This window comes from Festucalex cinctus, chromosome 2 (assembly GCF_051991245.1).
Source record: "Festucalex cinctus isolate MCC-2025b chromosome 2, RoL_Fcin_1.0, whole genome shotgun sequence".
NCBI lineage: Eukaryota > Metazoa > Chordata > Actinopteri > Syngnathiformes > Syngnathidae > Festucalex > Festucalex cinctus.
The window spans coordinates 44,002,408-44,029,398 of record NC_135412.1 but is presented as its reverse complement, the minus strand read 5'-3'; the positions used below and the strand labels follow the sequence as shown (position 1 = coordinate 44,029,398).

Below are 26,991 nucleotides of genomic sequence, written 5' to 3'. Positions count from 1 at the left end.
GTATCGTTGTTTTTGATCTTCCGGTAAATCGTGAAAATACTGCGTAAATGACATCAGGTTGATAAGCTCTACCGTGTAACTCACGAGTGTACCTTGTGAACCGGCGGACACCCAAGATGGCGCCCGAAGAAAAAACTCCCATGATGCATAACGATGTGCAAGCGACCTATTATAGCATTTTATTCTCCTCACTTTCTTGCCGTCAAACTACTCCCACATAATACTTCTGATTTACACAGTTCAAATTTCAACTTGCTGAGAAAATTCATGCCTTTCGGGGTATATATATCGTCTGACGCCATAATTACTTACAGTACTCGCATAATTTAATGTTAAATATGAACTTTTCCCCATTCACTTTCAATGGGACTGACACTGAATTTTTTCTAAGTCCCACGTTCCACGCCCACTTCCATACATACAACAGACCATCTTGACCGGCTTTTCTGATACTCCTCAGTGGCGCATTTGGGAGAGTGCATGTACAGTAAGCGGGAGGTCGCAGGTTCAAAGCCCACCGCCGACTAGACATTGCACATGTGTCCGTGGCAATTACATAAACGGATATTAAGTATACCAACTGACTATCATACCAGGAAATGCGTTATGCTGACATGATTAAACACGTGTCCCAAATCAGCGCTTATGGCACAGCATCAGGTGACACTTTAAATTACAAATAGGCCAATTTGCTCTGATGGACAATGGTCCGGTTAGCTCACGGGCTTAAGCGCTTGAGCCAGGAGCATAGCAAAGACATCCCTGCGAATGGTGCGCCAGTTCAAACCCTGAATGAGCAACTTTTTTTTTCTTTTTTTTCTCCTTTTCGGTATAGTCATAATACAAGTTAACATCTATTTCATTAAATGTCATTTGACAAACTATTTCTTCAAAATTAATCCATATTTTCATCTTTCACTTGTACACTTGATTACTAAATACAATACATTGTCACAGCCACCTCCATGTCCACGATAATTGAGTAGCTAAAGCAATGGGCTTTTTTTTTTCCCTACTAAAATTTCTGGAATCGTGATTGAAAAAAAAAAAAAAAAAAAAAAAAAAGTTTGAGGAAGTTTAAAATAATAAAAATGATGTCAGACTTTATTGCAGCTGTGGTGGTCGAGTTCTTTGTCTAGTAATCAGGAGGTTGTGGGTTCAAATCCCATCTCTGACTGTACATATTTCTTTTTTTTTTTTTTTTTTTTTAGTTAAAACTAAAACCTCTTGACAACAGTCATTTGCTCTTGTCATGATTTTAAAACACATATTTAAACACGTGTCCCAAATCAGTGCTGATGACTTTCAGCATCAGATGACACTTTAAATTACAAATACGCCAATTCGCACTGATACCTCGAAGGTCAGGTTAGCTCACTTGGATAAGTCCTTGAACCAGGTGCGTTCCAAAGACAACCATACGAATGGTGCGCCGGTTCAAACCCTGAATGGAGCAATATTTGTTTTTTTTTCCTTTTCAGTATAGTCATAATACAAGTTAACATCTATTTTGTTAAATGTCATTTGACAAACTATTTCTTCAAAATTAATCCATATTGCATAATGCATTCTATAATTTCATTGAAGTGATTGAACACGTGACCCCATTATTCAGCATCATATGTCACTTTTCAATATAGATACACTATAAGCCATGAGTTTTGAGCCAGACATGTTAGGTCAGTGGATAGCTTAGTTGCCTGCCGCATGGCGAACCTGGGTTCGAACACAGTGTGGTTAACTCTGAGTAGGAATGCAATATTTAATACTAATCATTGTCACTAATAATTATTTCACATCCATTACTTTTGATGTCATTTGTCATTATTAAGTTTTGTTTCTATATTATCCGTTCTATATTCAAGGCAAGGCAAGTTTATTTGTGTAGCACATTTCATACACAAGGCAACTTAATGTGCTTTCCACAAGAAAAGACAACACATCAGTATCAACAAACACAGTAGTTAACATTCAGGGCAAAGAAAAGAAAACAAAAGTAGGTTACATTGACAATGTTAAAACCTTATACAGCAAACTTTTAAAAAAAAAATAGCGTATGGAAGTTTAAAATGATAAAAAATTGTAAGGGAAAAAAACCCATCACATTTATGCTAAGCGATATAAATTTAAACCAACTGAAATTAATCAGGATATTAAATGGTAAATGCACGTGTCCCTATTCGGCTTGCATTCAGCATCAGATTACTGATCATTACTGACACCTATCTGCAGATACAGCCGACTGCATAATAATGGTGGGCGAATCGATTCAAATATCGATATTATTGATATAGACAGTATCGATACCGGATCGATACTGGCACTAAAATATCGATCTATTAGTTTTGTTTCAGTTTGGCTCAACTTTGTAGTAGATTGCATGAACACATACAGTATTGTACTGAAAAAAATCCTTTTGTTAGTTTTGTTTTATATTTGTTGTTGTTCACTACAATTACATAAAATGTCACAATTATTTAACTACAAGTTACTACTTATTACTAGTAATACTACTACTGTTTCTACGACTGCTACTACAATTATTACTAGTAATTAGTAGGTAATTACTTTGTAATTTTCACAGTTTCTTTGTTCCCTTCATTAGCATTCAGCTTAGCATTCAGCTATTAGCATTCAGCTTTCAGCATTCCCACGCAATTTCTCCAGAAATTGCTCTTAGTCTAGTTTACCTTATGCTTTTGGTTACAATGCAAATGACTGCTAGGTTAACATTTATGTGTCTTGTCTCTTCTCAAGGTTTCTGAAGTTTTCTGAGTCCACATATACACCTCCTGGATACATAACTGAAATGGAACGTGTTGGAAAACAGGGCAATATCATTTTGGTGTCTGGCCTGAAAATGGGACAAGCTAAAGTCAAGGCCAAAATCCAAGATTCACTGTATCACGTAAGATCAATGTTCTCTTCTAGCTCCAATATTCAAATGTATTGCCTGAGTTTCACCTGCAGGATTTCCTAGTGCTAGAAGACGAGAAGAATTTCAATTGTGGCCGCAGTGTGACCGCAAACCTCCACTTGTCGGGATCTAAATATAGCAACATTGGATTATCGTTCCTCCCTACCTGAATTCTAATTTCACAAGTTTATGGCCGCTATATGACAATCGTAAAAGTCCATCCAAAATAAAAGTTAAATAACAACTCCGGCCATGATGGCCCATTTTCAGTTATAAACTGTCTTTATGTATTGTTTTTAATCAGGAAAATGACATTTCCAATTTCATTCGTTATGGAGAAATTAGTGGATAAACAACTCCGAAAGATACGCCCAGTTTTAATAGCCATTACAGCAGCTTTACTTGCGGTTTTCCTTCATGCCAAATTTGCTTTGTGTAATAAGCCCCCAAGATATGAACATAATGCATTCTGAACGGCTTTTTATAAGCTGAATTGTTCACAGGTCATTGTATGTGACCCGCTCCAGCAAAAGGATCTGCATGGCAGAAGGATTAATACTGTGATCCTGACAATTTTAGATTGTTTGGTAGGGCTGGGTATCGGTTCAGATTTCCAGGATCGATTCGATTCAATTCACAAGGGCCCGATTTGATTTGATTCTCAACGATTTTCGATTCTTTTGAGGAATTCATGCAGCACCTATTTTAGACAGTCAAAAGTTCCAGTGCTGCAAATAGTAAAAACTTCTTGCTGTAATTTAATGCATTAGTAAAAATATGAATATTTACATTAAGAATTGAATCCATTGCAGTTACATTAATACTCTGTTTTATTTAACATGGGTTTATAAAAACAATAAATAATTATTTAAATCAATTACTACCACAGTACAGGCTGTGTGAAAAAAAAAAGTGACAAAAAACACTGACAATCACGACATTCACATTGTTGTTTTTGTGCAAATGTTTCAGTGGTGGTTGAGGGGAGGGGGTGGGTGGGGAGATAATCGATACTGGCTTCCTCCGTGTAAGTGACAAAGGCTCGGAAGCATTTGTTTGTGTGTGTTGGATGTGTCGTGTGCGTGTGTGTTGGTGGCGGGGTCGATATATCGATACATGGTTTTATGTAACGATATTGGGATATGAAAAGGCGTATAGATACGATATCGATATACCGATATTTTGAACCCAGTCCTACTGTTTGGACAAAAATGTTGATTTTGAGATTTCTCCACAAATAGCCTCCTTGAGGTCGACTGTATCATTTCGCATCAGCACTAAGGTAAAAAAAATTGAATAGAAGCGTATAAAATTTATTAGACAGTATGCACCGTAACTAGGAAGTTTTTTTTAATTTTTTTTTTATTTTTTTTTATTTATTTTTTTTAGCTTAGCTGCAAGCTAGCGCCGCGTCATGCACCTATTTATTAAACCCATCCAGGATTTCCTCGCCATAAACGTTATTCACAAATAGTACGTAAATGTAGAGAGGATAAGCAGTTCAGATAATGGATGGATGGATGTAGCAACCAAAATAAGTCGAAGTACACCATAATGTGACGCTGCACAAAAGTGAACAGAATAACACAGACAAAACACGACATCTAGGCCTAACATTGTGGTATAAGCGCGTCATTGATCCGGTGACCATGCTTTGTAATCCAGACAGAGATAATCTTCAATTTTCTTTCTTAAGGATTCGATTTCTACTTTTAATTCAGATGACCACATTCACACACTTCAAGGCAGGGTCTGTTGTTTAATTCAGGAAAACACACTTTTTGAATACAGGATGTACACACTTAAATTCTTTCTCAGTCTACACATCTGGGCTTATGTTAATGTTTGGTAGTGATTTTTTAGACCTCCACCCCCCCAGCCTGTATTTTGCCATTTTGTGTTTGTTTTGTAAACAGCGGGACGTTTCTCTGGACAGACAGTGTTTATACCCCTCCAGCCAATCGCAGAGCTGGGCATAAACACTGTCTGTCCAGAGAAACGTCCCGCTGTTTACAAAACAAACACAAAATGGCAAAATACAGGCTGGGGGGGATGGGGGTTTAGTAAAAAATCACCACCAAACATTAACATAAGCCCAGATGTGTAGAGTGAGAAAGAGTTAAAGTGTGTAGCCTGTGTTTAAAAAGTAAAAAGTGATTTCCCGAGTGAAAACGACAGACCCTGCCTTTAAACTAACTGCTTCTTTCGTGGCAATAACTGCAAAACAACTGAAAAGTTTTGTCTGAGGAGACAAAAAAAAAAAAAGGAAAAGGGAAGCTACTCGGATAAAAGGACAGTCAAGGATCAACATTGGCTCGGATTTCAGCTAAAAAAAAACAAACAAAAAGATGCAATGAGCTTGTCCTCATGAGAAATATGTGGTCTTCCTTCAGGCAGGCATAACATTACCGCTTTTGTCTATAGGGCGACACCATAATCGGCGTAAGCTGAAAATTGCTTATGTGTGGTTTACACTGGTTGCGTGTGCGGTGCGGCTGCGGTGCGGTGCGTCTTGACTGCGTGCTCCGGACGCGTACATTTTTTGGGCAATCCACACCGGCTCCGCACAGCTGCGGTAGCTCCATCGCCGACCACTTCGTGCCGTGTCTCGCGTGACCGCGCGCGATCATGTGGCATTAAAAACAACGATAAACACACAGAAAGTCTGTGCTCAACAGAGAAGCAGAAAGAGAGGTGGACTTTTATTATTTTGTGGCTTTCCACCTCCAATATAAACCGCTCCTCGTCCATGTTCGCTGGTTTCTAAACCGTTAATAAGCACCACGCACATTAACTCCAGGCCCGGCTACACCCACATCACGTTTTGCTAACATGCTTGTGAAATAGGAGCTGGCGAGTGTTTTATCTTGAAAGGTAACCGGAACTTTATTTTGAAACTGCGTCGGTCTTCCTGTCCCGCTCGATGTGTTTTGTGCTAGCTTGCCATTTGCCGGAGGCCTACCGCTGCGGCGTCCGGCAAAAATAGGTCTATCCTTGCGGAAGGGCTGCATCACGCCGCAGCTGAGACGCAGTCGACACGCAACGCACACGCAAGCGGTGTAAACTGCACCATTCGAATGAATGGAATCTAATTGCTTGCGTCGCCGGAACGCACCGCAACCCCACCGCAACCGCATCCGGTGTAAATCCCGGGTTAGTGTTGCTTTAATGTGAGGCTGATTTCATCTGTTGAGAGGTCAAACTTCGTAAAGTTTTAAAGGGTTAAAACTTTGCACAATGGCCTTACCTGCGATTGGAATTAACTTTCCACTGATATTTTAACAGTTCCTGAAGATCTATCCATTTTCTTAACTGCTTACTACTCACAAGGGTCGCAGGGCTGCTGGAGCCTATCCCAGCTGTCTTCGGGCAGTAGGCAGGGTACACCCTGAACTGGTTACCAGTCAATTGCAGGGTACACAGAGATGAACAACCATCCACACTCACAAGCACAGCTAGGGACAATTCAGAGTGGTTGCTAGCCAATACAGGGCCGTTCCTGAAAATGTCAGGTTCATATTTTTTTCCTAAGGTACTGGTTGCTATGGGTACTGGAAAGATAAGCGTACCAAAACTTTAAACCCCTTTTTCTCAAAACTCGGGATTTCAACCTTCCAACATTAAAATGGCTGTAACTTTGTCAATTATTTAGGTACGTTCATGTATTATATATCATTTTAAAGGGAATTAAGTGCCGAATGTGAATATATCTATTTCAATTTAGATTTTTTTTGGCAGATGAGGACCCTTTTGCCAGAGCATATGTTAAATTTCAATCAAAAGGGTTAGCGTGACTCACTCCGCCCACGCTGATCTCCAGCGAGCAGACTCGAACCGCGCATCCAAAAATGAAGCGTCGAATGCGGCCACGCTCGACTGAAAGGCTGCCTACCTCATTGGAGCTCCGGTCCACCCACATGTACTTTTTATGCACCTGAATGGCTTTGCGTGTGGGCGTGCTGGATGTTTATAAGTCCTACTTTTTGACAGAGGAACCTCCAGGCTTTGTCGGATACTTGCGCTTTTGAAGTGGCCATAACAAGCCAGCGCCGCAATGCCTCGCCAAGCTGCATTAGTCAGCATTTTATCCCCGGCCGGCCGTGATGGCTGCATTATTAGCAGCCGATTCGGAGCTCCAGTGGTTTGCCTGACCGGCCACCGTTGGCGTGAGTGATGTCCGGGACTTCTTAGCCGCTTTTCTGACTGTAACAAGCTGTGTTCAGAGAAAGTTACGTGATGACAGGATCTCTATTGACGTAAAAAAGAATTTTTTTTTTTTTTAACAACCTCTACCTCGTGTAAGATGTGGTTTTCAGTCGCCATTGGCGAGGTGGCGGACGCTAAAGCTCAGCCCTGTCACTGTGGCAACCCCAAGAGACAGAGGCCAAAAGTCATAATTAGCTTGGTCGCAAACCCATTTTCAGAAATAGGCAAAATTCACACTGATGGGTTGACAGGCAGTACAGAGACCCAAAAATTTGTGTGAACTCAATTATACAAGTTATCTTTACGCAAACTTGCTTATGCCCCTGAAGATGAAGCTGTTACTACGTCGTTGTGGTGTCTGTGCTCCAGGGCGTGAATGCAACTGAGGTGAAACTACTGATTATGGAGAACATCTTGCTGAGCCCTTCACATGACGTCTACCTGCTGGTCGGAGCGTCAATCCAATACCAAGTCTTGAAAATAAAACAGGGCTTGATAAACGGTAAGACTGTCGAATGGAGCTTGTGTGTAAATCTGAGATAGTATGTTTCTGTTTCCCTATGTTTTTCAAGAGCTTCCAATGCCATGTAAGCAATATGAGCTGCACCTTCTGAACAGCGTGGTCGACATAAATGGGAACCCAGATGTGGCCGTTGCACGTCTGGATCAAAGAACCTCCATGGTTACAGCCATTCAGCTGGGGTACATCAATGTCGTGCTTGAAGATAAAAGTATCCTTCTGAAATATTCTTGTCTGCACTCTGTTGTAGGCTTAAAGAGTGAACGCATTAATGGGCTATGTACGAGACCATGATCCCTTCCACTGCTAATGTGCACTCTCGCTTGTGCTATTAGTCTAAACTGATGGAACTGTTTAGCTTGCTAGCAGAGTAGGACCTCATTTTTCGGACTAGTCAAAAATGTACAATGAGAAACCAAAAAAAAAAAAAGTCACTGCAGAGTAGAAATCACATTTTGGGGGGACATTTATTTGAACAAAAACCGAGACCAAGAACAGGAGACCTCTGACTTGCCCCCAAAATCTTTGTTAAATAATTGTGGGTGCGCCGAGCACGCACTGCTTTATTCCAATCATTCGGAACTTCAGAACGTTCCAATTAGCCGTTAGGTTATTTGGAGTAGCCCAGTGCAACCGCAACCGCATCCGGTGTAAACATGGAAAGGAAATGGTTCAAGCACAAGCTCTTGATTACTTTATAACATAGGGTTGCGTTCGATCTGCCACTTTGAACACAGTCATTGTGTCAAGGTGTTATCGTGAATTTCTGAACACACCCCGTGTGGATGGCAGAAAACGAGTTGCGGTTGGACGTAGGGCTGGGTATTGCCTCCAACCTCACGATACAATACGTATCACGATGCAGGGCTCACGATACGATACATATCGCGATACATAAGTATCCCAATACTTGTCCTTCAAGGCGATACATATCCCGATATATTACATTAATTTACTTGTATTTTATAATAACAGTCATACCTAAAGGATATGTTTGTTATACTGACTGACAAAAATGTTTTTGTTAGCAGCTCTTCTGGTTTACCACCTAGCGGCATGCCTGCTCTAAATGTGCATGCACAGCAGAGCAAGGAGCAGCTTTCAAAGACACACCAGGAATATTTTTTAATAGGCATGAGCCGATATGAGCAAAAATATCAAAGTATTAAAATTACAGCTCTAAAATGTGCTTATTTGAAATATTTCGGGAAATAAAAACAGCATTTTTTTCCTGTAACACATTCTATTTCGTTTCTAAACAAAACATACGAAAATTGGAACATTAAGAAAGGTGCCATGTTGAGTTTACAAGTAAATAAATGTTGATATTCTTCCTCTGATTTCATTTTTCTTATCAAGACAGTGTCCAATCACTGGTGAGCTATTTTTTGCATTAATTGAAGGCAATTAACTTCAAAGACGCTGCTGGTTTTTATTTTTTAGGTACAATGCAAGCTGTAAAGGCAAACGTTAACTGCCTATTTAAAGTTAACGAGCAATATCGATTCTGACACCTGCGTATCGATACGTGTATTGTAATGAGGCCCGCAACGATATATTGCCGTTTCGATTTTTTTTATCACACTCCTAGTTGGACGAAAGTGGCGTCTTTTGCTGCTTTAAATGATAAATTCTTGTTGTGGCTGAAGCCGCGCAGCAGTTTTGTCACACATTAGTTGCCATGAGCACAGTTCTTCTGCATCCATTTCTTCTACTTTCTTTTGGCGGTTGGCATATACTCTTAATTAATTACCCTGACCTTCTTCACCATGCTATAAATAAGTTTGCCATCATTAGTAATGTATGACTACTACTACTTCTTCTTTTTCTATTACTTCATTTTGTTTCTTCATCTTCTTTCATTTATTTTTCTTCCCACATTTCTTCTTTTCCCTACAATTCTTCTTGTTCTGGATTGGCAGTTGGCAGATACTTTTGGTGCATGACCTTTATTATAGTAATTTTGGAAACCAGACTGAGCTAAAATTTTTTATCTATGTATATGCTAGGGATGTAACGATAAGGGCAATATAGTGAGATTGTGATATTAAAACTGCCACAATATCATCGTCGTCATGTTCACAATATTTAAAAGCAACACATCTGTTTAAAAAGTCAGATTGATTTCCATTTGTGCAGTTGTAGTACCCTCTGGTGGCTACTTTTTTTTTGAAATTATCTTTTTATTGAGAGATTACAGAGATTTACAATAATAACACAGGAATAATAATAAAATAACACAATTAACAAAAAGAAACGGGGAGCACAATTAACCTATTTCACCTATCAAGCGTTCAAAGAAGAAAAGATAGGAATAAAGATCGAAGATCCTTACAACCTAATATTGCGTCAGTTGAAATCCGACCTTGTTGGTTTCACATACTCAGTCCACTTGGACCACATCCGGTAAAATTTGTCTAAGTCAACCCTGAGGCAATATGACAGTTTTTCCATGACATATATATCATGCACAATGTTTATCCATTCTTCCACAGTTGGCGGAACCACCTTCAACCATTTTCTTGTAATAGATTTCTTACTGGCCGCTATGAGTATATTAAACAGTTTCCTGTCACTCATAGACCAGCTGTCCTTTTTCAAGTCGCATAAGTACATACATTCTTGCTTAAAGGGAATTGTCTCACCAAATACATTCTCAATGTGAGCATGTACCTCTCTCCAGTAGGGTTCAATAACCTGGCAGGACCAAAAAATGTGAGAGTGGTTCGCTCCATTTGCCCCACAGTCTCTCCAACAAGCATCTCCAGTACCCCGGTATCTTTTTTGGATCGGTGTAATAAAAGCTCTCATAACATTCTTCCATCAGAATTCCCGCCAAATATTCGACCCAGTTGTATTCCATTGCCAGTGACAGATCCTCTCCAATGATCTACTATCAATCACAACATTCCCTTCCTTTTCCCATTTCCGCTTTACGTAATCTGTGTTTTCCACCTTTGATGATCTTATGCCCTTATACAATTTAGAAACAATCTTCTCATAAGTAGTAGATTCCAGTAATTGTATAACCTCCTGTAACAGTCCTGGTTTTTGTAGTTTCATCTTGTCTTTTAAGGTTTGATTGAAATAGTGCCTGACCTGTAAGTATCTATAAAAGTCATCTTTTTCTAACCCATGTTTATCTCTCAGAAATTCAAAACTTCGGAGTTCTCCCTTATGGACAAGTGAATGATATGTGGTCAGGCCTTTGGAAATCCATGTTTTAAATCTACCATCATTCTTATTTGGTGTAAAATCCGTATCATATGCGCACCATCTCAATATCCTCAAGGTGTCCCCCAATTTACATAACTTTCCCACTTCTTGCCAGATTTTCAAGTGAAAAGTTGTCCATGAGTCATCGATAATCTGTTCCTTCATTAACGTGTTATCGGCCATTAGTGCAGCTATACTGTTATACTACTGTTTCCTCTATTGTTTTCCATCCCGCAGTGTAATCTGACAAACACAGGCAGATTAATGGTTTAAGCTGGGCTGCATAGTAGTAGTCTTGTATGCATGGAAGTGACAACCCCCCCCCCCCCCCCCCCCTTTCTTTACTCAATTGCAATGTTTTATATTTAATTCTAGCTCTGTGTCCTTGCCATAAATACCCTGAAATTAATCTGTCCCACTCATTGAACTGCTTTGGTGATATTGTAATTGGTAGACATTGAAATAAATAAAGCAAACGGGGTAGCACGTTCATCCTTATTGAATCGATCCTTGAGCTCAGACTCAAAAATGGAATAATACTCCACCTTTGTAAATCTGACTTAAGTTTCACATTCAACTGACCAAAGTTGAGATCAAACAGTTTGGCAAAGTCTTTTGGTAGTGTGACTCCCAGGTATTTGATCGAATCCGCCTCCCAATTCCAATCAAATTTGTTCTTCATTTCTGGTGGTGGGTCATAGTTGAATGTGAGCGCCTGAGTCTTGTGAATGTTGATTTTAAATCCTGTCAGTGTACCGTATTCTTTTAAGATGTCCATCAAATTTGGAAGTGTCTGTGTTGGATATGTAATATATAGCAATAAGTCATCTGCAAATAGAGACAGTTTTTGCTCTTCCGAAGCCATTTTCACCCCTTTCACATCTCGTCTTTGTCTAATCCATTGACTCAATGCCTCAATAAACAGTGCAAAGAGTAGTGGTGAGGCACAACAGCCCTGTCTCGTACCCCTCTCCAGGATGAAAGGGTGGGTAAGATCCCCATTGATCTTGATTCTGGCAGAAGGAGAATCGTATAATGCAGTAAAAACGTCAATCAGGTTGGATTGGAAGCCAAATTTCGCAAGTACTTTATATAAGAAAGACCAATTTACCGAGTCGAATGCCTTCTCTGCATCTAAACTTAGTATCAGCGTCTGCAATTTTTGTTCAGTAACATGTCTTATTATGTGTAGCGTTTTCCTAATATTGTCTTGAGTTTGTCTAAGTCTAATGAAACCTGTCTGGTCCAAATGGATCAAGTCCAGTAATATTACCTCTATCCTTCTTGCCATTATAGAAGTAAATAGTTTATAATCAGTATTTAAAAGACTAATCGGACGGTAACTCCCACATTCTAGCTTATCCTTCCCTTCCTTGGGAATAACCGTTATCATTGCGTCCTTCCATGAAGCGGGGATTACCTTCCTTTCCAAAACCCAGTTAAATGTCTTTTCAAGCGTTGGTATAAGCTGTTCCTGCATAGTTCGGTACCATTCCGAGCTATAACCATCTGTTCCTGGAGATTTCCCTCTTTTTAACTTACCTATTGCTAATTTAATTTCGTTCTCTGTTATTTTTGTCATTATTTTGTCATTTTGAGCCTCTGTAACCTTTGGTAGCTGTAATTGGGACAGGAAAGACTCGATCTGGGCATCACTCCCAGTTTGATATTGAGAGTATAGTGTTTTATAGTAATCATAAAAGCATTGTTTAATTTTCTCCAGACTTGTTTCTATTGCCTTTGTTCTCGGGTTTCTTATTTTGTATATAGTCCTTTCTGCTTGTTGTTTCCTTAATCTATATGACAAAAGTCTCAATGATTTCCCTCCTGCCTCATAATATTGCTGTTTTGTAAAAAGAAGTTTTTTTTGTACTTCTTGTGTGTTCAAATCGTCTAGTTCTTTCTTCAAATTTATTATTTCCAATTTAATTTCGTCCTTTGAACCCTTTGAATGTTCTTTTTGGAGTATTTTCAATCTACTCTCTATAATTGTCAGTCTTTCCTGTCTCATTTTTTTTTCACGGGATGAAATGGCTATAATTCTACCCCTTATCACTGCTTTTAGTGCATCCCATAGTATTGGCGGTGTCACCTCATCATTATCATTATATTTCAAATATTCACTAATTTCTTCTTTTAAAATGTTCTTAATTTTCTCGTTATTCAATATATTCGTATTTAACCTCCATAATGTAGATCTATTTTTATTGCCAAGGCGGACAGACAGGTAAATATGGCCATGATCTGATAGGGTAGATGGACCAATTTCGTAGCCTACCACCCTATAACAGATCCTTTTTAAACATGAAAAAGTAATCAATTCGAGAGTAGACATGATGTGCAGGTGAGTAATGTGTATATTCTCGGTTAATCGGGTTCTTATCTCTCCATACATCAACAATTCCGATTTCATTCATAAGTGTATTAATCTTCTTTGCAATATTCCTTGCTTCAGATCTCCCATTTGATGAATCCAATTTTGGGTTCAGTTTAATATTGAAGTCCCCCCCACAAATCAATGTCCCCTTACTGTTAGTTATCATTATATCAAATATTTGTTTATAAAAGATCCAGTCGCTTCCAGGTGGTACATACACATTAAAAAGGCTGATCAAGTTGCCTTCTATTTTACCGGTTATGTGAACAAACCTACCTTCTTTATCTTTTTATTCTGTTACATGTTCGTAGTTTACTGCGCTGGATATCAGGATCGCAACCCCTCTCCTTCTGCCAGACTCATGAGGAGAAGTAAATGTGCTTAAATCCCAATTTGTTCAGCTTAGCATGCTCAGAATCACTAAGGTGTGTTTCCTGCAGGAAAGCTATTTGGACATTATCTTTTTTTAGTTTCGATAGGATTTTTGTCCTCTTTATTGGGTTGAGTACACCATTAATATTGAATGACGCTATTTTTATTGGTCTATGCTCCATCTTTGAATGCTCCCTTATACATTCTCATCAAACTATTGTGCTCCCAAACTCCCTCCAGAACCCGTGGAGGTGTAAAAGAAAAAACAAATAGGAAAACAAAAACATGTTTAAACCAAAACAAACTTTTTAACTTCCAATGTAGGGGTCTCTGAACTAGACCCTGGTGAGCCTCCGTGATGGGCTCCAAAGGAGCGATCTCCCCCCAACGTATGGAGGGAGAGGCCCCTTTCAGCATTGATTGCGTGTTCAGGCAAAGAAAAGAAAACCCAACATGAACCTATTTAAATTCTAGTGTCTCTCTACCATTAAATTTTATCAACGTTACCAGTCGGCAGTCTGTTGAATTAGTTGTCCTTGGTGGTGGTGGTGGGCGGGGGGTGTCACATCTCAGCCGGTGCAGGTGTTGGTCTCCTGAAGTGGTGGTGGTGGGGGGGGGGGGTGGGGGTGGGTGGGGGGGGTCAGCCTTCAGCCGGTGCGGGTGTTGGTCTCCTGAAGGCTCTGAGCTTCTCCTTGTAGCCAGTTCCATTTCTTGTTTTGAGGGTGTCTTTCGTCGTCCGTCTGCCTGCTTGTCTCCAAGTTAGTCGCTGTATCCGCTCCATCAGTGTCTCAGGGGGTCTGATGACCGTCACGTTGTATCCTCTTCCTGACATGTCTTCGGTTGCCTCTTCAACGGTGTCATATGTTTTGGTCCCATCCTTGTATCTGACTCTCAGTCTAGCAGGGAAGAGGGTCTGAAATGGGATGTGATCTTCCTTCAGAGCCTTTCGAACCTCAGCAAACTGACGTCGTTTTTTTAGGACCAACGGTGGATAGTCATTATCGAGGTTAATGTGCTTCTCCTGCCATGTAAATCCTCTCCCCTGCCAGGCCTTTCGAAGCAGCGTCTCTTTAGTCACGAAGCTCAGAAACTTAACAATAATGGAACGCGGTGGCGCTTCTTCCGGTGGTTGCGGCCCAGCTGACCTGTGCGCCCTTTCAATCTTCAAATCCAGGTCACTCTCCGGCACGTCAAGTCCTTCCCGTAGTAGCTTTTCCACAAACATAACCATGGTCGGTGAGTCTGCCTCGGCACCTTCCGGAACTCCATAAATCCTCAGATTCTCACGCCGGGAGCGACCCTCCAAATCCAGCAGTTTATCTTCCATGTTTGCGTGTAGCTTTAGCATTTCTGCTACCACTACTTCTGTGTTTTGGGCCCTCTCCTCCACTTTTCCGATTCGCTCTTCAGCCTCGTCCAATCTCTTGTTTGCCTTCAAAATATCTTCCTTGAGGATATCAAATTGTTCCTTGTTCTCTCGGCGAAAATCCCTTATTTCGCGCAAGATTATCTCCACATCCGTCATTTTCCCGTCGATAGTTTGCCTTGTCACCGTCGTTGCCCGTTAGCTTGCTCCGTTAGTGTCGTTAGCGCTCCCGCCCGGTGTATTTCCTCCCACCGCTCTCTTTTCTACTCTTTCAGTTCAAATTATTGGTAGTTCTCTCACCCCTGCGTTCTCAAATTATTGTCGACTTGGTTTTCTTCGTTTGAACCGGGGAATTTTTAAACTTAACTGGTTCTGTCGGGAGCTCTCTCAACACGCAGCCATCGCGACGGTGTTCCGACCGGAAGTGCAGGGTGGCTACTTTTTTAGTGCAATTTAATTTTCATTGGGGATGTTTTGGCCCTTCTATGTTTAAAATCTACGCTAATTGTCAGATGATCGTTGTAATATGCTTGTGAAGCGAGTCAATATGTGGAGGAACTTATTGTGTGCGTGCATTAGCAAGTAACTTTATCATTATTTTGATATATCCATCCATCCATTTTCTTGACCGCTTATTCCGGTGCCGGAGCCTATCCCAGCTGGCTCTGGGCAGTAGGCGGGGGACACCCTGGACTGGTTGCCAGCCAATCACAGATTTTTATATATCTTAAATTTGTATTTTTTTATATATAATATTTACATTTTTATATTTTTCATTGCTGTTATGTCCAAAAGCACAATATTGTGTGTGTTTTTTTTTAGCATGAGCTCTTTTTTTTTTTTTTTTTTACAATATTGTGACCTTTTTTGTATCACCAACCTACCCACAATATTGTGATAATTAGCGTTTTGTGAACTTAATATCGTGCTAATATTGTATCGTGATGTTTGGATATCGTTACATCCCTAGTATATACACAAGTCATACCTGAGAAAGGGGTGGAGCTATAATGAGAGGAAGTAGCTGAGACTGCCTGAAGCCTGGTTCACACGGCAAGATTTTAATATTGTCGGCCGATTTCCAATCTTTGACAGACACCACACGTGAAGAGAAAAAAATCACGGGAGTTCCAGTTTTGAACCTACCATGTGTGGTGTGCGGCCACACTGCACAATCAACACTTCACACGAGCCGAGTTCATTCAAGAATGTGACGGGAAGTCTCGCAAAACCTCTCGAGATTAAACGTGGCTTCCGAGTCGTCAACATGAGTCGATCCTGGTTGTCAGCCGAAAAAGCGGCATAAAAAGAAAAGGTGTTGTTTAGAGGAGCGTAAATGGGCACTGGCAAGACATCGCTTGCTCTCGGCTCGGTGCTGGCGGCGCGGGTTGGCGTCCCACCCGGAGACCACGTTTATTTTATGGAGAATGTGTGTGCGTGTATTAAAAATAAATAAATAAATAAATAAAAATACACATAATTAAAAAAAATAAAAAGAGTTTAATAGCGCGAGCACGGACTTTCTGCTGCTTCATGACTGTTTTGATTTTGGATTCCCCACCGGCTTCCTCGCTGGCTCGCTTTCTGATTGGCTGCACGTCACTGTCAATCTGCTGCGCGCAGCGAAGTCGGGCCAAAAAATCCAAACATGTTGGATGTGCCCGGTTTCAAGTCGGGGGTACTTCCGAGCGCCGATATCGGGAGGCGCCGTGTGTGGTGACAACACACACGGCAGGATTATCTGTGAAGATTATCGCGGGGCTAAAATCGGGCCAATTCTCCTGCCGTGTGAACCAGGCTTAAGTTCCAACAAAAGGAGCTCAGTTGCATCTTTGGCTAGTAGCAATTGAGTTTAGTCCCCAATTTTCTTTCTCAGATTTTTCTGCACATCCCACAAGATGCGCAACGAAGAGAATTAAGTCAGACATAAAAGTTTAACAGTCTGTAATTGTCAAAATGCTGTTGTACTACTGAAGCAATGGACCGTGAGGATGTTGGATGTGGAATTCATCAGCTCTATTTTCATTTTGCAAGTACAAGTTGCTTAAGGTCCAGTGTGAAATATCAGAAATCAGTAACAATTTGGGTTGCACTTTTCAGTGCAGGTTTCGTGCAGGTTAAACTCTGCTTTTTGAAATGCAAGGTCATCGTAACAGTCTACCAGAATCTTTTAGAAGACTTTCTTTCCTTCTGCTGAAGATCTGTATTGCGATGCAGATTTCATCTTCCAGCAGGACCTGGCCCATACTGCCAGACATGTCAAAACCTGGTCTGATGCCCATTCCTACAGAGTGCTTGACTGATTGGCCAGCCAACTCGCACGACATAAAGACAATGACAATCTATACCGTATTATCAAGAAAAAAATGAGAGCCCCCAGACCCAAAAATGAAGAAGAGCTGACGGCAAGTGTCAAGGAAATCAGTGCTTTCGTAACTCCCAGGCTGATTGCATCAATGCCACGGCGCATCGACCCAACCAAGTATTGAGGATTAATATATTGTTTTGAAAATACCATTATTTTTTATTGATTTGACGTCATCCTAACTTTTCCCCCCTTCAAGAACGCAGAAATACATAGCGATTTCTTCACAATATTTTCATTTTGATTCCTCTTTTTGTGGGTTTTACGAGCTCAGTCCCAAATTATGTAAAAATTAGGGGTGTCATGCGATTAAATTTTGTAATTAATTGCACAACTTCAATAGTTAATTTAAGATTAGTTGCAAATTTTATATCTGTTTGAAATGTACAAAAAAAACCTAATTTTTCATACTCATACTCAAAATAAAAGTGGGGGGGGGGGGGGGGGGAATGTTAACTAGAAATATGGCTGCATCTTTCAGTCATTGATACAGTATTTTCATAATAATTCATAAAATTGAGCTGAAATAAAAAATATATATATATTGTATTGTAAAAAAGCAAGTGTGATATTGATTTGTGTTCAGGTCATTTTTTTTGCAACTAAATACCATAATTGCATTTGTAAGATGTTGGTGACAGCTCAGTGCATTTTTCTTTTCATATTAAGAGTTATCTAATCTTAAACATGAAGTAACTTGTGAAATTCTGCACATTTTAAAAATTGTAAAATACAACTTGACCCCAGTCTCCACAAATACATGCATTTTATTCAATTTATTGCTGTTAAATTTTGACATAGACGTGTTTGCTTTGTTATGACTGTAATTCCCCCAGTGCAGGGTTTCCAAGTCAAGGGCAGTCATTAATCGCTAATCATTCATTTAAATATGGGCTGTGAATCTATTAGTTGTGGAATTTTATATTTTTGAATGGAATAATGAAAACGAAAACACTTTCCCTTTATTTTTTTTTTAAAGGGTCTGTATACAATGAATATAGTGCAGTGAGTTGCGTATTAATAAAGTATGTTTCTGTCAGGTGTTTCAAGCTCTTGTTCCATGTGCCCCCTTTTAACTGTGAGCAGCCTCATCCTACTACAACAGTCTGCACACACCTGCTGTAAAGTGCCTGGTTTAATTTTCCTTACATACAATATTTAGATTTTAGAATGAAAGACACCTTTCGGCTTCTCAACAGCACTTTGTTTGTGGTGGAACCTGCCTATCTAGGTTAGTTCAGCCACTTCAGTTTACTTTATTTTATTATTTTTTTTAAATGAAGGGACAAGTTTGCTAAAACCTGTGTTTTTGATTTAGGTTTTAAAATTCATCCTGGAGACAGTTGGATTCTGGAGACGGGTCGAGAGTATAATGTCATTATTGAAGTATTTGATACATTTAGCAACAAAATCTACCTTTCTGATGTAAGTAAAGCTTATTAGAATGATTTTCATCAAACAAGATGTGGATTTCTGGAAATTATTAAATATTTACGTAGGCATGGAAAATATATTCTTTACACATGTGACAGTATTTAACATCCGTAGATTAAAATGAATCCCAGTGATCAAGTACGTGCAACAGGTCTCGCCAATGGTTGGAACTTTCCTGCTCCATTCCAACTGTGGGAAACTTGAGAAATACAACGTGAGAGCATGTTTCAAGTTTGAGTCGCTTTAACAGTGAAGTTAGCGTCCAGCCCCGTCCTCGGCGCGCCCACTGCCTAGTGGAAACATCATGAAGAGGGTGTTTGGTTGTTTCTTGTGACGATGTTTCTTTCTCCAAGAGCTCGTCTCCCAAGCTGAAGGTCGTTAGTTTGTTCATACCTTGAGTCACTTTTATTTTTATTTTATTTTTTCAATTCTTTATTTTACTCTCTTCCAAGTGTAAATACTACTCTAAAACTGAGTCTATTTGGTCCCACTTGGAATAGAGTCAAATTTACAGAATTTACTGTGTACGTTATTTACGGGTTTTAGTTGGTCCGCCCACATCAAAGCGCACAAGTTTTTCTCTCCGTTTGTGTTCTCTCTGTTGCGAAGGGAGCAGAAATTCAATCGAAAACTAATTTGTGATTCACAAGCAAGATTTGATACAGTTCAGTTTTACTGTAGCCATGTTATTGATAGTGTTCTTCTCCCTCTTTTTTTTTTTTTTGGCAGAATATTCGTATTGACACTGTTTTTCATCTGGATTACTTTGACAATTATCACTCCTCCCTGAATGGATCTCATCATCCAAGAGTCCAACCTTTAATAGGTGGCCGTACTGTCATTGAAGCTACTTTAGTAGCTTTTGAGGATGATGTAAGTTTTGTATATACTTGTTCACATTTTTAACAAACTAAACATATCATTATAATAATAAATAAAGATGGGCTAATTGTTTGTTCATCCATAAAAACTCAGGTGCAAGCCTGATAATTTTCTGTGTCCTCTGTTCTGCTTTTAGAAGGGTGTGGTCCACCCACTCGCCACCCCAATCCACAATGAACAGGAAGTGACAATCTATTACCCTATATTTCTTATTCCCAGTAGTTTCATATTCCCATGGCACCCTCAGGTCGGCGCTTGTCAGTACACAATTGAGGTAGAATCCATTAGTAGCCGATGAGAAAGATGATGACCATGTTGATAACAAAAGTGCTGTTCTATTACTAATCCATGTCGATGTCGTTGAGAAGTGTATCTGACAGTTTTTGGTCAATGCTTTGGATAGACAATAGGTGGCAGTGGAAATTTCAGCTGGTCTTCCTCCAACACAAGTGTGGTCACAGTGACTGACAAAGGCGTAATGAAGACAGGAGGTGACATAGGTGTCAGCAGAATTCATGTACGTGATATGCGCAATCCACTCCACTTTGAAAATATGGAGGTAAGGTGACTCTGCAGCATCATTCCACCCATCCATCCATCCATCCGTTATCTGAACCTCTTCTCCTCAATGCTACATTAACTGATTTGCTCCCAATAACTGTGTAAATATGTGTGTATGTTTTAAAAAAAAAATGTTTTAAGTATCCCAAAGAAGTATTTATATGTTTTTTTTTGTTTTGTTTTTTTTATGCTTGAGTATACAGAAGGCTTTGATGCAGCCTCTCAACAGCAAGGAACGGTTGCAGAAATAGTAGTTATTACACAAACGGCCAGCAGGTGGCAGCAGAGCAAAGGAGATCAACCAGGGCCATGTAGGAAAAAAAGCAAAATTACTTACAATTTTAAATAGATTTGTAAAAACTGCTGAAACTTAGCTCTCTTCTAATGCTAATTGCTGCAAAAGGAAACAGATAGAAACATACTTTTTTCATGATGAAAGAAGAGACTTTAATCTTTCTTTTGATAGGTTCCATGCTTTTATAGCAATTGAACACAATATTCCGTGGGCCTTGCAAAATCAGTCAAAATTCAGTAAAATAGCCGGGAGCGAACGGGATTGCTTCTGTGAAAATAGCTGTGAGTGAATGAGTTAATTAAATACATTAACGATTACTTAAAAATATTAGAAATTATATGCTATTATTGACCACCCTGGATATTCAACTGATTTTATTGTTAAAACACACAATGCAGGGCAGTGTTGCCACAGTTACCTTGAAAAAGTAACTTAGTTACTTTACTGATTACTTGGTTTTAAAAGTAACTAAATTGCGTTACTGATTACTTGATTTTAAAAGTAACTAAGTTAGATTAAAAGTTACTTTTTTAGTTACTTTCAGCAGCTGCCGATAACACCATCTCAACATAAAAATAATGCAGTAGAAACGGAGTTCCAAATACTTTATTGAAAGTGCATTTTTAACATGAAAATAAAGGTGTTTTTTTTTAATGAAAAACAAAATAGGCAGTCTCTCTTGACTTCTTGTAACGTAAATACTTTTTATAAAACAAAAAATAAAAATCTATCCAGGTTGAAAATGAAAATCCCCTAAATTCCTCTATTGTTTGTTTGTTCCGCTATTCCAGTGTGTACACATGTATCAGTTTAAATATTTATTAGTAGTTATTGACAGTTATAATTGTTTTTTGGTTTGTTTGTTTTTTCTCTTCAAAATAAGGATCAGGAAAACAAAAGGTTGATAATTTAATGTTAAATATAAATATTTAACCTTTAGACAGACACCAACACAATTAAACAGAATATTTGCACATTGTGAAGTATTTCAGAAACATAAATTTAAGACATGAAATACACCTACCGTCCAGCCAAAAGAAATATGAAGCCACCTTATGGAACAATAAATCTATCAAACACATTTTAACCACTTAATATATGCAAAAATATTTCCAAAAGTTCATTTCCCTTTTTAATCAACAATTTTTGTATTTAACAATTGTTTTTTCTTTTGTCATCACTTTCATTTTTGGTTAATGTATGACATATTTTTTTGTTTTTTTAATCTGAGACACGATGATGACCACAGAATCACTACTGTTTATATTTTGTTTTTTGGGCTGTCGTAATCGCGGGCACGTCTCAGTTCTCCTATCTGCTGCTCATGCTAGTTGTAGACATTGACAGGGAGCCACAAACTGAGAAATGAGATACTTGCAGTGTGCTTTTAGCTTAGCTGGTGTGTTGGCTGTGGGACATACCTGTGTCGTTTGAATCCATGCATTGGATCGTCACGGGAGTTATTCTTTTTGGCTCGCGCGCAGTACCAACGCCGGCCCGGGACATACAAGTGCACCGAGAGGACTCGATAGCCATGGGAAATACCGAGATGTACGGCACCGGCTTCTGCTAACTGTCTCCATTTGTATGTTGTCACTCGTTGCGCGCGCGCGCGCGCCGTGTCGCGAGCACGGAAACACGGAAGTAGCTTGAATGGTGATGCTACTGAAATGTAAACAAAACAAGTAGAGCACGGCGCAGAACTCTTGCTATTGTTATGAAAACCATAAAGCCTCACTCGCAACCGATACGGTCGTTTAGCTCCCCTTGACGAACGATGGTTCGGTCGAATCGTTTTTTTGTTCCACCCCTACTGAAAACGTAACTTGTCTGACGTCACTCCCCCTGGCGAGAGGGCGGAGACGACCTCATCCCATAATGCTTCACGGACCAGTTGAGGATGGAAATAAATTATTTTTTTTACCACTTTTATGGTCCATAATGCACACTTTTTTTGTTGTGTTGTGTGCCTGTTGGTTAATAAAACTAGTAGTAAAAGTATCATCACTTTTGTTTTGAATGTGCAAACCATTCATGACCAGACCATGGCTGAATTCAGTGTGGTGATCAATGACTTCTGCCTCATCTTCGTAGTTAGCAGTAGTTGTTTGTAACTGTTACAACAGTGAGATAGTTTGCCTTCTTCATGAAAATGTGGAGTAACGCATTGATTCTCTGGACAGTAACTTTAATCAGACTACTTTGTAGAATAAAGTAACGCGTTAGACTATTAGTTACTTTAGAAAGCAACTTTTTTGAGTAACGCGTTACTAAGTAACGCGTTACCGGCAACACTGATGCAGGGATAATCAGAACACCAGCCCCTGCTTACGTCTAAAGTCACCCTTTATAATTAACATTTTCTAGTTTTTCTAACATCAGTTGTCTTTATTAAATCGGTCAGCACATTACCTATTATCCACTTGATATGTATGCTTGTTTTGCCGCTCAGTAGAATTTGATAATATGACATTAATACAGGCATCATTGTATTAAATTCATTCAAATGTATAGTCTGGGTGACACTGAGTTTGACGTGACAGATTCTGATGTTACCTACAGTTTGCAAATGTTTAAGTCACTTGATTTGGGACACTATTACTCTGAGATACAGTCTGTCTTCAAATGAATACAATGACATTTTCTAAGTTGTTTAAGATCTTGCCAATGGATTCTTCTTGGCTGTCAAAAGTTATTACAATTACTTAATGATGTTGGAGCCTGATAATTTTAAATAAATGTGTATTCCGATAGGTATATGTCATTGAACCTGTGGCAATGGACTTTGCTCCCTGTAAAGTGGAGGCCCGAGTGGGCATGATTCTAGAGCTACCCCTCAGAATATATGGCCTATTGGAGGAAAATGAGATGATGTTGAGTGACTGCTCTCACTTTGACCTGAAGGTCAATAATAAAAACCAAGGCGTCTTTGAACTCCTTGAAGGTGAGTCAGAAAATGCATTGTGATGTGCTGCAGTTGCTTACGCTCATATAAAAGATACATTCATCCTCTTTTTACCAGTTCCCTAATTCATTGATCATCCTATTTAGTACATTCTGTCAGTGCGAGCTAGAATTGGCTACAAATATTCCAGTTGAAACACACAGGGGCCTATTCACTAAAGGTTTGCGTCGCCTTTGTACCGCGCTAACCGGCAAAAATGGAGCAATCTGGGAGCGCCTAATTCAATAAACACGCGCAGATGGGGAAATCCGTCACTAAGTGCGCGCCCGAACGGATTGCGTCACGGTGCGCTAGTGTTATTTGCGCGTATGTAAATTCGGTAATTTGCATACATTTGATGCAAAATATGCCCACCCCAATGCAAATGAGACTCATTGATATATTCACTCACGCCAGCGCAAATAGCCACACAGAGTTTGCGTAACGCAAATAATGTTTTTGGAAAGCATGTATTAACCTGACAGAGGTAAATGAATGTGTCTTCGTGAATAGTTGTGGGTATTTGTATTTACAGTCCCCCCACATATTTCTGTTTTGCAGATCGACTGTTTCCAGGCCTGGGCTATTGCAGTGGTGTGGGAGCCAAAGCCTTGGCCCCGGGCCACACCATGCTCTCGGTCAGCTACAGCCACGTCAATGTTCACCTCAATGTTCACCTCAGTGCAGAGATCACTATTGTGGCTTATCTTCCCCTCACTGTGAGTTAAAAAAAAAAAAAAAAGATATTGCATCTTAATGATTCTCAAAACTACTAATTTTCTTGTGGGCAGTTTTGGTTCATCTAATAAGCTACTTTGAGTCTTTCCGCTTGAATGGTCCAGGGCATCTGTCTAGGTCTAGATGGATCACAAATGTTCCTTCAAGCCATTGTTGTGATTCTCTCTTACTCTTGCCTCAAAGGCCAATTATCCTTTTTGTCCTCTAAAAATATAAGAAGTAAAGTCGATTTGAAAATAAGTCGTTAGTGACAGCCCTAATCACGAGCGAGCTACGCCCCGCCATCTACGGCGTCCAAGGATTGGCGACGTGTGCACCGCAGCCAGCCACTAGCTTCGCGGCACTTAAAATTTATGGCTCGAGTAGATCATGTGATCTACGCCGGTCATTAACGCGGGAGCAAACGTAGAGGCATAAATCAGGCTTAACAGTTGTAATAGAATACAAAATTCAACAGTATGACATATTTTGATGAGGTGACAAAAATGTGGAACAGTTCAATAATCGTGAAGTACTCACAGATTTGCTCTTGCTGAATGTTATATCCAGTTTGCAACTTGCATTTTGACTTTACACTTGTTTTGAGACATTGTTCTCTAAAGTGTTGCAGACGTTCAGTGATGTTTCTCTGCTTAGTTCTGCTGAGATTGACCCACTTTGCTTTCTGTCTTTGTTCTGCGATACTGTGTATTTCAGGACAATTACCTAGTTGTGTTTAACTTGGAATTAGTATTTCAATTGTTAATTGATAGTTTGTTTAAATAACTCGTCATAAAAACAAATTAAAGAAAAATTATGTCTGTTAGTTACAGTAATTGTCTTAATTATGTCATTTGACAGGCTATTGACCCTGTGTCTGTGGCAGTCGTGACACTGGGTGCCTCTAAAAAAATGCTCTTTGACGGTGGGCCTCGGCCTTGGATTCTGGAGCCCTTGACATTCTTCCGTGACGTCAAAACCGAGGATGAAAAACGTGTGGGCCTTACTCTGACTAGCTCACTGTCCCGTAATTTTGACCAGTACTTCGTCACAGCAACCTGCAAGGCGTTGGGAGAGCAGGTAATTTCGCTGTGCTTATTAAATAATGTTTTACTGACATATACACAAGTACGTGCTAAACATTCTAGCTTTAAAATTTATAGCTTTATTTATATGACTTTGGCCACAACATTCGATTCGACACATTCTCATTCGGCAGAAAGTTAGATTATACAATGCTATTTAGTGATGCACAATATGAACAATTTCTACCGATACCGATAACCGATAATTTCCTGCTTTGTATGGTCGATACCAATATCGATAACCGATAAATTTGTTTTTTTTTATATTTAATATAGCCCTCATATAATCTGCAATTTGTGCATCCAGAAATGGAAAAATTGATGTTTTAGTAACTCTGATTATGACAGCAAACAAATGTGTCTCTTTCAAATGTGTATTTTCTATATAAAAAGGCTAACAGATAATTACACAAAATCTAAAGTTAATTTTTAAATTAATACAGAACTCCAACTGGTTTATCTGGAAAAACAAAAACAATCATGTATGTATGCATTAAGCAATAGGAATGCATTTATTCAACCCTAAGTGTAATAGTGCATGAGGATGAGGTAGGTGAACGTTTGGTAAAATTATATGCATTGACATTTTTGTCAACCTTAATTAAAAAAAAATTGAAATCAAGAAAATAGACAAAACTGATATTGCAGCAACCCTAGGGGTGCGTGGGTGGTTATGTTGTTTCCCGTGGTCCTGTAAATAAATAAATAAATAAATAAATAAATAAGCAAGCTTACATTCGCGTGTTGTGTGGCTTGGTTACAGCCGACAGTAACTGGCATTAAATAGTTAGTTCACTGCTTGGCTTGATCATTTCACAAAAGCTACAGTAGTAATGCTTTGACTGCACTGGCCATAGTAGAGATTTCTCTGACAATTTAAAAGTTAAAAATAAAATAACATATCATACGCATCCTTGAAAACCCCCACCAAGAAACTGCGGTGAGACATGCTGAGCTCAGACTACGCGATTCTTTTTGTCTTCTTTTTGTCGACAGTTGCCCTGTCACATTACCCGATAAATTTGCTCCGTGTCGTGGATGGGGCGTGTAGTCACACTACAAGTCTGAACGCGACAAGACACCAGCCGAGCATCGCATGTTGTCTTGCCAAGAGAGACGCGTCGGCACTGTTTGTCAAGGAGGTGGAACAAAAAAAACAAAAAACAAAAAAGAGGCATGGAATGGGTGTGTTTATACATGAATGGAGCACGCATGGGACAAGTGTGATGTGAGCGCATTGCTTGCGTCCCTGCTCCTCAATAGTGTTTAAAATATGATTTAGTAGCTAACACTGTATTTTAATTTATTTAGGCCAACATGCGCGGGGTATAGCCGATTTTGTTCATTAATTTGCGAGATGACATCTTGATTTATTATTTTATCAAACACTGAAATATTATATTGTTTGAGTAATTTTTATACTGCTTAATTTATTCATATTTGACTTGTTTTAGTACGGTGCAGTGGATAGTACGCCACTCACTCCAAGGGAAAAAAAAAAAAAAAAAAACTTTCAAGTGAAAGTGGGTTACAAGGCGGCTAGGCCTGGCCCGACTTCTATGAAAATGTGATTGATCCTCACGAAATATTAGGTGCCCATCCCCACTCATATGCCCAAATCTCTGAAATTATTAGAACAACAGTCACAATATATATATATTTTTGGTCCTCTATTCACGATGGGTTGCATGGATGCGTGCGCGCTCCATGCAGCCGCAGCGCTACAGCGGGGAT

The 26,991-nt window shown here is 39.5% G+C and overlaps 1 protein-coding gene across 5 annotated transcripts in view; it reads left to right on the top strand.

Moving 5' to 3' along the window:
- LOC144014874 (nuclear pore membrane glycoprotein 210-like) overlaps positions 1 to 26,991 on the top strand; it is a 189,242-nt gene that overhangs the window by 21,075 nt on the left and 141,176 nt on the right. For all 5 annotated transcript variants that reach the window (XR_013282608.1, XM_077515191.1, XM_077515189.1 and 2 more), the window contains 11 exons: positions 2,758 to 2,908; positions 7,493 to 7,625; positions 7,696 to 7,854; positions 18,502 to 18,570; positions 18,658 to 18,764; positions 19,503 to 19,646; positions 19,792 to 19,929; positions 20,059 to 20,214; positions 23,266 to 23,455; positions 24,017 to 24,174; positions 25,034 to 25,252. Coding sequence is in view for 4 of the 5 variants with exons in the window: in XM_077515191.1 (XP_077371317.1) it covers positions 2,758 to 2,908; positions 7,493 to 7,625; positions 7,696 to 7,854; positions 18,502 to 18,570; positions 18,658 to 18,764; positions 19,503 to 19,646; positions 19,792 to 19,929; positions 20,059 to 20,214; positions 23,266 to 23,455; positions 24,017 to 24,174; positions 25,034 to 25,252 (1,624 nt within the window). In the remaining variant the exon portion in view is untranslated. The remainder of the gene's footprint in view (positions 1 to 2,757; positions 2,909 to 7,492; positions 7,626 to 7,695; positions 7,855 to 18,501; positions 18,571 to 18,657; positions 18,765 to 19,502; positions 19,647 to 19,791; positions 19,930 to 20,058; positions 20,215 to 23,265; positions 23,456 to 24,016; positions 24,175 to 25,033; positions 25,253 to 26,991) is intronic.